At 37.7% G+C, this 13,831-nt stretch overlaps 1 protein-coding gene across 21 annotated transcripts in view; it reads right to left on the reverse strand.

Annotated features, from left to right (window-relative positions):
• INPP4B (inositol polyphosphate-4-phosphatase type II B) overlaps positions 1–13,831 on the reverse strand; it is a 794,515-nt gene that overhangs the window by 253,922 nt on the left and 526,762 nt on the right. For all 21 annotated transcript variants that reach the window (XM_070504821.1, XM_070504820.1, XM_070504819.1 and 18 more), the window contains one exon: positions 4,579–4,690. In XM_070504821.1, coding sequence (XP_070360922.1) covers positions 4,579–4,690 — 112 coding nt within the window. The remainder of the gene's footprint in view (positions 1–4,578; positions 4,691–13,831) is intronic.

Below are 13,831 nucleotides of genomic sequence, written 5' to 3' on the forward strand. Positions count from 1 at the left end.
TTATTTGGTTCATTGTTGAATACCTAGAACATAGAAGGCAGTATTATTTGATGAATGAATGAGGAATATTATACACCTGCAAATATCCTACAAGGTAAGTAAGGCCAGTCATACAATTTTCAATTTTCTATTTGGGAAAAATAAAGGGATGAGACCTTTGGAGACTAGTCTTTAGCTACCCAAGGCCTCCACCTTTTCCCTGATGGTGGTTGATGAAAGTCCGCTTAAAACACCACTTCAAAGTATGGAAGCAAAATTACCTGAGCACATCAGGTTATCAAAATACTAGCTAGGTTAGGTTCACAGCCAAAAAGAGATATATTATTACTCCACTTATACCATGTTTGCTACTGTCAAAAATAAGTAAGGCATTTTCCCTTTTTTTGTAGAAATCACCACCACTTTGATCATTAGGACTTCACCATATTCAAATCTGATATAGACATTAAACAAAAAGAAGAGCAAAGCAGAAGCCAATCTGGACTCAGCTCCTGCAAAGCCTCACTGGAGGATGCTCTTAACAACCCTCCTGCCCCGACAAGAAGCTGACGCATCTCTCTGAGGGCAAAGGGGAGGACTGTGGCTTTCTCAGTTCATCCTGTTGGCTTTACTTACAGGAGTTTTCTCATCTATCACCTGATTTGATGATTTTGCTTCTTAACTCTCCTTTTTCTTGTAGCATTTTGTTCTTGACTACTTACTTCAAAGGTTGTTTTTTTTTAAATTTCTTCCTCTTTCCTTCATAATCCTAAACTCTTCACTACACCCTTACTCCAGTCTTTATTTATTTACCAATCAGTTTGCGCAGCATTATATGCAGCCAAACATTTTCCCTTCTGGGAGACAATTTTAGACTTTATTTCTTCAAAGTAAAATTGACTTCATTTATTCATTCATTCATTCATTTTTTCCTGTGTCAGTCTCTATGCTAGGCACTAGGGTTAAAGGAGAGAATAAAATAGACAAATATCTTTTTCTCATGAAGTTTAATTTTAATGAGAGAAATAGACAATAAATGAGATAAATAATTAAAGTATGCATGGCATTGGACAGTGATAAGGACTAAGGACAAAAATAATGCAGAGAAGGGAGATAGAAAGTTTGGGGTATGCGTTGTAATTTTAGATACAGTTGCAGAGAAGGCTTCAGTGAGAAGGTGACATTTTGCTTAAAGACCAGAAGGAAGTAATGTAGTGAAGCACACAGTGACCTACGGAAAACGGTTCAAAGGCAGGTTGAATAACAAAGTGCAAGGACCTGAGTTTGAAATGCACCTGGAATCTTAAAGGAATAGCAAAGAAGATAACGTGGCTGGATTGAAGGGAGCAAAAAAAAGGAGTAGAGGATAAGGCGAAGGAAGTAATGGGGGCAAACACTTGTAGGACTTTAAGTTAGGCCACTGAAAGGAGTTGGGTTTATACTTTCAGGGAGTTGAGAAGCCTTTGGAGGAATGACATGGTCTGCATTATATTTTAATAAGTGCTCTGCTGAGAACAGACTATGATGGACAGGCGGGTGTGTGAGGGGAGGAGGAAGGAGGGAATCAGGGACACGTTCAAGAGAGTACTGTAAAAATCTAGGTGAGAGACAATGTTGGTAACAGTGAAGGGGTCACAAGTCATCAGATTCAGGATTTATTTAGAAGACAGTCTCAACAGGATTTGCTGACAAATTGACTGTGAGTATGAGAGGAAGAAAGGAGACAAAGAAGACTCCAAAATAAAAAAAAAAACAGTTTTGGATACCTAATGCAGTATTTCCCCTAATATATTAGCTTTGTAAAAGGACAATGTTAGCGTTTCTTTTGCGAATTTTTCTTTCTACTGCTGTGTGATTTTTAACACTGTTGTCTATTTCTATACATGTATATATCAAAGTTTGACCCAGTATAATATGGGTCATGACCCTCAGCACAAGCTTCCCTTGATGAGAAATATATAATAATAATATGATTTGAGGAAACAAGCAAGTAAATACATGTGAACGGAAAGAGTTTGAATTTTTACTTACATTTTATTCCATGCTCTGGATTCATGATTAAAAGATTCATGATTAAAATGTAGTTTTTGTGTTAGGAATATTGTTATAAACTGAATTATGTTCCTCAAAATTCATATGTTGAAGCCCCAGCGCCTAATGTGACTGTATTTGGAGATAGGGCCTTTATGGAGGAAATCAAGGTTAAATAAGGTCATGAGGCTGGGGCCCCAGTCCTATAGGGCTGGTGTCCTTTCAAGACAAGGACGAGACACCACAGCTGGCTCACTCTCTCTCTCTGCATGTGTGCCAAGGAAAGGCCACGTGAGGACACAAGGAGAAGTCTGCAGGCCAGGATGAGAGCTCTCCCCAGGAAGTGAATCGTCTGGCACCTTGATCTAGGATTTCCTAGCTTTTTAGAACTGTGAGAAAATAAATTTTTGTTGTTTAAGCCACTCTGACTATGGCATTTTATCATGGCAGCCCAAACTGATGAACACAGGTATTAATCACTTATCTGCTTAGGTATACATGAGAGAGAACATGTGTTACTCACCCACATGACCATGGTGCGAAGAGTAACTGCATTTCTTTCCCTCCCATTCATGCAAACCACTGAAAGGGATATTTTTTTTAGGGATAACCTCTATTTCAGTTACTTCATCTTTTTATATGTTTCAGTCAATCACTAACTTCAGGATCTAAATCACCATTAGTAGCAGATTGCGTTAATACACTTCACAGGAATTTTGATTTAGCAAATCTGCCAACGGGTCCCAGAATTTCCATTTCTAACAAACACCCCAGATGATTCTGATCATACTTCAAAAAATACTGAGATAATTATTTCTACATAATTCTTCTAAATATCACGCATAGTGCACCTTACTACATGCCTGTCACTCAATCATGAATATCCCTAGGGATTGTCAACAGAGTTTATAGTAACTCTGTAAAAAGAATTTGCAAAAGGTCAAGGTTTACTAAGAATCCAGACAGGACAGAGGTAATGCCAATAGTGCTTGGTGTGTTTACCATCTTAGTCAACTTATGACTCGTGCGTGGTACATGCTGACACTGCCACTTCCTATTCCTAGAACAGGCCAGTTAAGGCTTTTTTAAGTTCACATTACTAAGTCAGAAACATTAAGTAGGATGGACTTTGGTGGGGCATATTCCTGGGTATCAAGTTCTCCATTTATGAAAAGAACATGATTCAACTTGTGCTATCTCATAATAGTTACATGGTAAATGAGTCAGGGGGTGGGCAAGCTTTGAGGAAAATAGAGAGGTAGCTAATAATAGAGTCAGAGTCAGGGAACGTAGCCCTACTTTGACATGTGGACTGTTTCTGCTACTGGTCTCCCGGCACACTGCCACAGGTCCAGGCACCATTTTCTGCCTATTTCTGCTCTCTGTCCCTGCTTAGCCTCCAAAGCCTCCCTGTTAATCTCGATACAGCATTCATGTGGCGGTGACTAATATGAGTCTTGTATAGAACTCCAAAGGAGACAGGATTGAATGAAGGGACCTGGCCACAAGACAGGAGTCTTGAGTACACGGATCCTAAGAAGATCTGCTGCAAAACTTCACAAGGGCCCTGAGATTTTCAAGTAATGTGATTCAAACTTTGGGCCTCCTTGGAATATTTTCACTCCAATGATATGTTCCAACGGAGAGTAGGGGAATGGAGAAGAAAAAGGCTTGGGACAGAAGATGAGAGCCTAGTTTATTCTGGGGCAAGAACGATATGTTTTTGACAGGCAGTCAGATTTTTTTGTAAAGTTAAATAATTTGTTAAGTGTTAGATAAACACCATCTCTCATGTAAATATTTCCTCAGTACCAAAAATTATATATGCTCCCATAAGGCATGCTAAGCCAGAAATTAAGTCATAATAGGCCTTATCATGAAACGATGCTCATTTATGAAAAGCTAAAAAAAAAAAAAAAAAAAAAATACTTAGATCAAGCTTCTCTTTCTTGGAGAGAAGAAAGTAAAAATCCTGGACACATCCTGATATGCACTGGGGCCTTCATCCTAGGCTTCAAGGAGGCTGCTTTGCTTCCAGAAAGCATTGCCCCTCCTCCAGAGCTGTCCCTCCTCTCTGTACTATTTCCTGCATCTCTCTCAGCAATTTAATAAGGCACAAAGTCATTGACTGTGCCCTCTTTCACATACATAAAAATGAAATCCAAATTCAAATTGCATCTCTTTCCAAAGAGGGTTTAGAGTAGAGAAGTGGTTATTTTTGGCAATAGCTCTCCCAGAATCTTCTGTGCATCTCAAGTAGGGTTAATTATGGCAGAAAGCAAGAGTGATCAATACTTCTGTTCAACTGAGAAGAGGCAGTGTCAACAGGGAGACAGTGGTGAAGAGGAAGGCGTCTCTGAATGGCGCGTGGCTTTGCATAGTTCCATGCAAACAGGCCCTCTGGTTCGGAGGATGAAACACACTTATGGTATTCCAATTCCAAAGCTGATTTCTCATTTAGCTTTTGAATAATGAGATTTCGTTACACAGAGGCGCTGGTGATTCAGGCATCTGGCAGAGCTGATCATTTCTAATTTAATTTGTGCAATGAGCTGACTGAGACCCTACCTTTTGTCCCTGCACATCTGTCGTGATGTGGTCGGCTTCCCCATCCTCAATCTCCCCCATCTTCACGAGACTGACTTCTATGGTGCCAACAACTTTGCCACCATCTGAAGTTCTGCAACCAAAAATAAATGAAATGGAAAGATAAGAATCTTCTCTCTCCTTAAAGTATGACCAAACATGTTTGTTTCTGAAAACTACTAATATTGCTCTTTACCTTCATTGGTTTTAATTAAACAAATCTGCTTAAAACACATGGAAACATGTTAATAGTGTTGACGTTGTTTTTAATTTCAAAAGAAAATTAACCATGAATTTGTGAGGTAAGCACATGGATTGTCAGAAATGACCATGTGAAGGTGAAACCTCTTCAAGCTTCTCAGGAGTAGCTGTAAATAGCGTGGATCCACATCCTGTTTGACACCTTCACATCTCTACAACAACATAAACCAGAGCTCCCTACATCCATTGCAAAGGATATTGTGTGCATCGATTACAAAACCTACAGCTGAATAAAATAGAAAAGAGTATAAACATCCTCATATTCCTCTGTGACCGGGCTATTAGCTACAACATCTTATTTTGTACCTTTTCTCTAAGATCATTTTTCTAATAGACTAGATAAAGAAGATTCTCTCCCAGAAAACATAAGAAAGTTAAGGTACATGCAGAGCAGAAATTAACCATAGAGATCATTTAATACAGCTCACTGATTTTTCAGATAAAGAAACTGAGACTCAAAAAGATGGAAAGACTCGTCCAAGGTAACAAAGTGCAAAACCAGACACCCGGGTTTCTATCTTCTTGAAGTCTGTTCATCACTGAACAACTCTTCTTTATTTAATAATGATGATAATTTTATTATTACAATTATCATCACTATTGTCTTCAATATACAAATTTCATGGTTGACAAGAATAATGAAAGATTAAAAAAAATTAGTCACCACTATCCTTTAAGATTCTCTAATTTCTTTTTCCAGGCAAGAAAATATACAGAATTAATGGTGCCATCATACCAAGGAAACACTGACACATAATGATATTTTTGCCTTGAATCTCATTTTGAAAATAGCAGTAAGCCACCCCATAGGTACGATATGTTGCTGTAACTTCTATCTAAGCCTAATTGGCTAATATTAGTCATGTGACACATTTTTTTTTTTATCTAGTCACGTTCTTTTCTGAAATTTGTTTTTAACTTTAATCTTAACACAAATGGCGTCTTTCTATCAATCAGTTTCTTCTAAATGTCACTATTTTGTTATTAGATGGGTCAGGAGAGGAATAGAAAAATTAGTGTAAGTAGTTTAGCAAAATGCTAATTAAAATAATGAATAAGTTAGATGAAACAGAAACCCAATTATGTTACTAGATCATGGCAAGTTTTTCACAAAATATAAAAATGCCAAATCAACACACATCTTTTGAATTATGCTTTTAAAGAAACTGAAACAGGAAAATTCTGATGACGTATATATACCTAACGTCATGATGCAATAAAATAAAGATTATGTACATAAGAAAAAGAAATGTGATTTACTTTTTAAATAGTATATTAAGATTTCTTACTAAAATATGAAATAATATGGTTCCTGGTGATTTTTAAATCAGTGGAAATCACAATATTGACTCAATTACTTAAAACTAATATAGAAAACTTAAACATTCATCACAAAGATGTGTATACGAATGGCAGTATAATCTATGATTTTGTGAAAAATGATATTAGCTCCAATTCTGGGGTGGATTTAAAAAATTCATTATACCATTTTCCCACTTGAAAATGCCATAACTTGTTATAAGTCCTGATGTGACATATCTCTGTAAATTTCTTCAGTACCTGGTAGTTAAAGATTTTATTTTTTTTTTTTAGATTTTATTTTTTTTTCCTTTTTATGCCCAAAGCCCCCTGGTACATAGTTGTGTAACTTTTTTTAGTTGTGGGTCCTTCTAGTTGTGGCATGTGGGACGCCGCCTCAGCATGGCTTGATGAGCAGTGCCATGACTGCGCCCAGGATTCTAACTGGTGAAACCCTGGACCGCCGAAGCGGAGCTCAAGAACTTAACCACTAGACCACGGGGCCAGCCCCTCCTTTTATTTTTTAAAGATTCTATTTTTTTTGTTACATGGTAGTTAAATAAAGCGTTTAATAAGAGCCCTTGGGGCCGGCACCATGGTCAAGTGGTTAAGTTTGCACGCTCAGCTTCAGAGGCCCAGTGTTTTGCTGGTTTGGATCCTGGGCACCGACCTATCGCTGCTCATCAAGCCATGCTGAGGCGGCATCTCACATAGCAGAACTAGAAGGACCTACAACTAGAACATACAACTATGTACGGGCGGCTTTGGGGAGAAGAAAAAGAAGAAAAAAAAAATGATTGGCCACAGATGTTAGCTCAGAGCCAAGCTTCAAACAAAAAAATAAATGAATAAGAGCCCTCCCTCATTGGCATTACTCACAATTTTTTTCTAGAGATTTTCAGACTTCCTTTTCTCTCAAACTGATCATCAATAACAATTAAAGGTAACTCTTTCTTCCTGTAGGAAATTGTGTAACAATTTTTGCTTGAGCAGACTGAGCTACCTTAGTTTCTAGGAATGCAAAGCCTACATATAACTTTTGAAACTTGTTTACTGAACTAAACCAAAAAATGCTACAATGATTTGAAACAGAGGGTAGACTTTTCACAGCCTCTCCCAAGACTCGGTAATAAAATAGTATCTGCCGTAAGGGTGAAAGTGTGAACTCAGGAGTTTGAGCTCTCTGTTAGTTGCAGGACCTGGTCAAGGAGCTCCACCACGTGAAACTTCAATCATTTGTAGAATGGACAAGATAATAACATTGTTGTGAGGATTAAGTTGTAACATGATTTATGTAAAATGCTTAGCACAATGCCTTCCACAAGATAAGTGCTTCTTCCTTCTCTCCCTCTTCTTTATCCTAGTAGTAGTAGTAGTAGTAATAGCAGTAGTAGCAGCAGCAGCAGCAGCAGCAGTAGTAGTAGTAATAGCAGTAGTAGTAGTAGTAGTAATAGCAGAAGTAGTAGCAGCAGCAGTAGTAGTAGTAGTAATAGCAGTAGCAGCAGCAGCAGCAGCAGCAGTAGTAGAAGTAGTAGTAGTAATAGCAGTAGTAGTAGCAGCAGCAGTAGTAGTAGTGGTAATAGTAGTAGTAGTGGCAGCAGCAACAGAATTGCTATTGTCATTAATGTATTATATTATATTTAATTTGATTCTCTATAGGGATTTTACTAAAATCAGCACCCAAGACTAGTAAAAGGTCATAGGATCTCATGGCACATGCATTTCAACAGTGAATAAGTGCTTATTCATTTCAACAGTGGGTAAATGCTTATTCCAGATACAAAGACTTAGTAATAACAGATGATGTTATGAAGTTTACATTCCTAACAGTGCAAAGAACACAAGTTTATAACTAATTACAAGGCAAGAGAACCTTTCGAAGTGCCAAAGGAGATGAACATGCCATGTATTATGGCAGCAGGCTTCTGAACATAGCTCCATCTATTCCCTTTTAAAAAGGCTCTGGCTACCTTTTAAATAATTTTTATGCCTTGTGAGTTTCCTATTTCTCTTTATCTCCTATTGGCTTCCATTTCACCCCAGAATGGAATCAAAGCAAGAAGCCTGCTTAATCTAGTGGCAATAGAGGGATTCTAAAATCATTTTTCCCCCAAAACCATTTTGGACAGGAAGCTCTGAGTACCCTAAAGCATGCCTTTCCATCTGAGATGTGTGGGAGACGAGGAATGAGGAATCCAGGTTATAAGCTAAAGAACTGAACCCAAGTCCCCAAAAATCATGGTCCACACTGTCAGTGAACTGCACCGTAAAATGTGGAAGCAGTTTCTTCCGTATTCTGTTAACAACTTACCATACACAGAGTATGGATATTCAACTCTTCTCTTCAATCAGGAAAGTCACGATTGAAATAACTATTTCATGTTTCCACAGGCTATTTCAAAGGCGACTTCATAGAAATTTAGAAAATATTCATTCTTAAATGCTTAATTATGCTTTTAATTTACCATCCATCAGGTTCAGGAGGCTAGCAATTATAGCTTAACCACTATTCATCACCAAAATTCTACTGAATTTTATCTAGGGGAAATTCATCATATCTTTCATGGAAGATATATTGAAGAGACTTCTGGGCTAGGAATCAAGAAACCCAAGTACGACCTCCAGCTCAGCTGTTAATTAACTATGTGACTGATGACACACCACTGTAGTTTTCTAGATTTCAGTTTCCTTTACTGCAAAACAAAGAGTTGGTCTCTAACAGCTTTCTATCACATCAGCACTCAAGTCCTTGTGCTAGTCACTCCTGGGATTCCATCACACGATTCCACTGTGGGCATCATAGGCCATCACAGGCTGATACGGCCTTGAGAAAAATCTCAGGCACAGTCTAGCTTCTCCTCTTCACTCCCCACCTTCCCATCCAACGTTCCTCCAAATCAAACCAAACAAATCAAATACATGCCAAACCTGGAAAGCAACTAACACTTACAGTCAAATAATTTGGCTAGTTTTTCGCATAATATCCTATGTACATATATACATGTATATGGGGTGTGTGTGTGTGCATGTTTACCGCCATTATGGCAATGCATCGTGGTATTTTTACAAGAATACAAATTTGACTGATCCAGAAACAAAAGTGATCTTCATACACTTTCCTAGCAATTTATATGGCAGTAAGAACAGGCTGCAGTAATAAGTAACTATCTCAATCTATATGAACAAAGAAAAAATAATGTCATTTCAGACAGCTCTTGCCAGGCCATTACCACTGTTTAATGCAGAGAGCTGTAAGAGAAGTAAAAAGATGGATAGTTCATGGCTGCTATAGTATTTTGATCACAACATCAAGTTCCTAATTCCCTCAGCAGAGACACTTAAATATTTAACCATGCCAACAAGGTGGAAGACAACAAAGGGGACATTTCGGCAACACGAGTCGACACTCCTTTTCACTTAGGTTTTAGCATGTATAATATATTATTGATTAAGGTTTTTAAAAATCTGCCTTTAAAATAATGCCCCTAATGCTTCCTAATGAAATATTCAACCTCACATGCTGAAACATACAAACATTTTTAGAAGACTGAAGGAAAGTCTTCTAACAAAGGACAACGGAATGATACTCCTCCTCTAAACTCCTTTACCATCTACAGTACTGTCCTTAGTAGAGCAAAAAGGAAGCAAAAAAAACACCTCTGGAAATGTTAAACAGCAACATGTATACAACTCCTCTGTTCTGGAAGTGCCACAGACAAACCAACAAATGACTGTGAACATCCATGGAAAAATCATCATTAGCACTGTCAGTCTTTGTGAACATAAAGCAGTCCTGGTGTTACACACATGCATCTTCAGCTGCGGGACATGCCTTGCATTTAAACCATCTAGATGTGTCACTGGGAAATGAAAATCTCACCCGGACAAGAAAATAAACAAAGGCCATAAGTAAACAAATGGCGTTAGTGAGCAAGTGAGTACACCTTGAGGAACTTTCTGGTGAATACATTTATCTGGCTATGCTAGATTTACTTAGGGCTCACAGAAGTTAAGAGTTCTATTGAAGTATGTATAACTAAACATACCTCTATTCTGGCTGAAATTCACAAATGTCAGGAGGGGTATAATACTTTCAAACTAATACCCAAATAAAATCTTTCAGTAGTTCTTAAGATTACAGCTCACACACTCTAAGGTACAGTCCTTGTTTTTTTCCCTCTTTTCTCTTTATAAGCTTGCCTTGAGAAATTCCATCCATTATTATGGATCCAACTATCCCTTCTATGAGGACCTACCACAATTTTATATTCCCCACTCTGTCCTGATTTCCTGATCTAGAACTCCAAATTCCTGTTGTCCTGATATTATTTTACATTCTGTAAGCTTGAAATTCAACTCTTCCTTCCTCAAATCCCAACTTGTTTACATCGATAGGACATCCTTCTCCAAAGACCAAAACCATAGAATATTCCATCTCTATCTGTGCATTGCCCCTACCCTCCAATAAGTCACTGAGCCACACTGATTCTTCCTCTATAGTGTCTCTTACAAGTGCCCCTTCCCAAAGGCAACATCGCCTCTCCTACATTATACTTGGAGAAGCTACTTCCCATTTTCCAGTATCTTTCTCTTCCATTCCATTCATCTCAAGTTTTCCTTTTAAAGCCTTGCTATCACTATTTTATTTTCTTTTCTCTGTTGGAAGTCTTTAGACACTGCACAGTGAATAACCAGAGAGTCTGAAGTATAGCCTGTCTTTCAAGGCCTTATATCAGGACTTGTCAAGGGTTATGGACAGCTCAGTATTTTCGGTTCAAACTGATCCATGTCATCACACACCATTAAATACTGGAGTCTGGTTTAGTGGAAACTGCAGTGAACACTGAGTAACAAAGTCCTTGGTCATGGTGTTGGCTCTTTATGGTAAAGAGCTATGTGACTGTGCACAGGCAATTCAGCTTCTACGGAGATTTCCTAGCTATAAAATGAAGATAGTAAAACATCCTACTTAACTCACAAAATGCATGTAACCAAAAACAAGGTTTTAAGTTTAAATATAAAAATGCTTTAGTGTATGAGAGTGAGTACTATAGTTACACAGTCTGGCCACAAAGCTTCAAGAGCATATCATAGAAGTGTTGACTATCAGTTTTTCAGACTAATTGGCTTGTAATTCCTCTTAACTGCTAAAAACAGTACTATTCACACATGAGGAATTCCTTCAATACAAATAAGCTAAAACAAATCTTTCCCTCCTCATGACTCTACTAAGAATATATATAGTAAGTTATATTTGGAAACTTGTTTCTATGCTAAATGTGAAATATCAACTATCTCCTTGAATGTAAGAGATATACTGTTAGCAAGGTGAGAAAACAAGATCAGCATCTTCTAAATATGTTTGTCAGGATTCAGAGGTAATCAAAATTACATTAAAATTAATAGGACACCATGACCCACCCCTTGGTAGATAAGGGATTGCAGGTAAGATGGAGTCAGCACACCTTGTCCACTGAATGCAGCTATAAAACCTGGACGGAATGCACAGAGCACCTATTTGAGGACTCAAAGTAGATAGCACCAGGTATTGGGAAGAAGATCAGAATTTTAAATATCACCGAACTACACCTGAGTTTACCACTTTTTCTCTCTACGGTATCTAAATTCAACCTAGTTTCAACACAACCCTAAACCTAGAGGTGCTCATTGGTCTAGACAGAGAGAGCTTCAGGAAAGTTCTCTAGTCTGGCTCAAAGAATGGGAAAGAGGTCTGCAAACAGTCAGAAGAATGGAGAAATCTCTTTTCTTTTTTCCCCTCTCACATGCACCAGCCCTGAAGTAATCCAGTGGTGTCAGCAACAAGAGTGGCAGCAAGGAGAAACTGCAGGAGCCTAAAACCATAAGGGAAGGAAAGTGTCCTCTCTGGAGCCGTGATCCGAAGGGAGTCGGGTGAATGCTTTTACTTTTTATCTCTCTCTGCTCTCCTGCCTCTTGGCCCCAGAAGCGGGTGCAGTTGCATGGCAGAGAAGGGAATAAATCCTCAGCTTTCTGGCTGGAGGATCAAAGAGAAGCCACAGGAAACAGGAATGTGCTGGGGAGAGTGTGGAGAGGAAGGAACCCAGGAAAGGGACTTCTTAATGTTGCTCATGAGCTCCTGGGCTCACCCCAAGCTGTGCCTGTGTGGATCTAAGCAGTATATCAGAGACTCTGAGAAATAATCCATGGACTTGACCACCCCTTGGTCCTAGACTGCCATCTGGGTGACAAACATGAGGTTAGACCTGAATAACACTACAAAAGTTTTGAAAACAGAAGCAATATTGAAACTACAAGTTTTCACGGGACACAAGGTCAACATACAAATATTTAGCAATGAACAGTTAGAAACTGAAATTAAAAATATATATCATTTATAGTAAGTCCAAAACACAGTACTTAGTTGTAAATCTAGCAAAAATGTACAAGATCTACATGCTGAAGTACTACAAATGATGGAAGAAATAAAAAAAGATCTAAATAAATGTAGAGACATACTGTGCTCATGCATTAGAAGAGTCAATTTTATAAAGATGTCAATTCTCCCCAAATTGATCTATACATTTAACGCAATACCAATCAAAATCCCAGCAAGACTTTTTATCGATATTGACAAGCTGGTTCAAAAAGTTACAAGGAAAAGCAAAGTTAATAGAATAGCCAAAATAATTCTGAGGAAGAACAAAAATGGACAAATTGCATCTACTGATTTTAAGACACTTAAATCTACAGTAATCAAAACTATGTGGTATTGGTGAAAGGATAGACATATTGATAAATGAAACAAAATAGAGAGGAAATATGACCAATTTATTTTTGACAAAGTTACAGTTAATTCAATGAAAAATAATAGTGCTTTCAACAAATGGTATTGGAACAATTGGGGAAAAAATAAAACTTGGCTTAAACTTCACAACTGAAAGAAAAGTCAAAATGGTTTATAAATGTAAAATATAAAACTTTTAAAAGAAGACATAGGAGAAAAATCTTCATGAATTGGGCCTAGTCAAAGTGTTCTTAAATATGACATTAAAAGCATGAGTTAAAAAAGAAAAAATCGACAAATTGAACTTCATTAAAATTGCCAACTTTTGCTCTGTGAAAGACATTGTTACACAAATGAAAACAAGCTACTGACTGGAAGACAATATATTTGCAAACCATATATCTGATAAAGAACTTGCATCCAAAATATATAAAGAGTCCTAAAAACTCAACAAGAAAACAAACAGCCTAATTAATAAATTGGCAAAAAAGTTGAACACACATGCCTCAAAAGAAGATATACAGATAGCAAATAGCCCAGGGAAAACTTTTCAACATCAGTGGTCATCAGGGAAATGAAAATTAAAAGCACTATGAGACCCCGCTATATAACTGAGAACAGCTGGCAAGGATGCAGAGCCACCAAAACTCTCATACACTGCTGGTGGGGAAAACAGTGCAGCAGTTTCTCACAGAGTTCAACACACACTTACCATATGACCCAGAAATGCCAACCCTAGATATTTACCGTAAAGAAATAAAAACTTAGCATCACAGAGAAACCTACACATGAATATTTTAGCAGCTCCATTCATAATCGCCAAAAACTGGAAACAAGCAAAATATCCTTTAATGTGGATGGTTAAACAAACTGTGGTACAACCATCCCGTGGAAAACCACTCAGTACTTTAA

This window comes from Equus asinus, chromosome 3 (assembly GCF_041296235.1).
Source record: "Equus asinus isolate D_3611 breed Donkey chromosome 3, EquAss-T2T_v2, whole genome shotgun sequence".
NCBI lineage: Eukaryota > Metazoa > Chordata > Mammalia > Perissodactyla > Equidae > Equus > Equus asinus.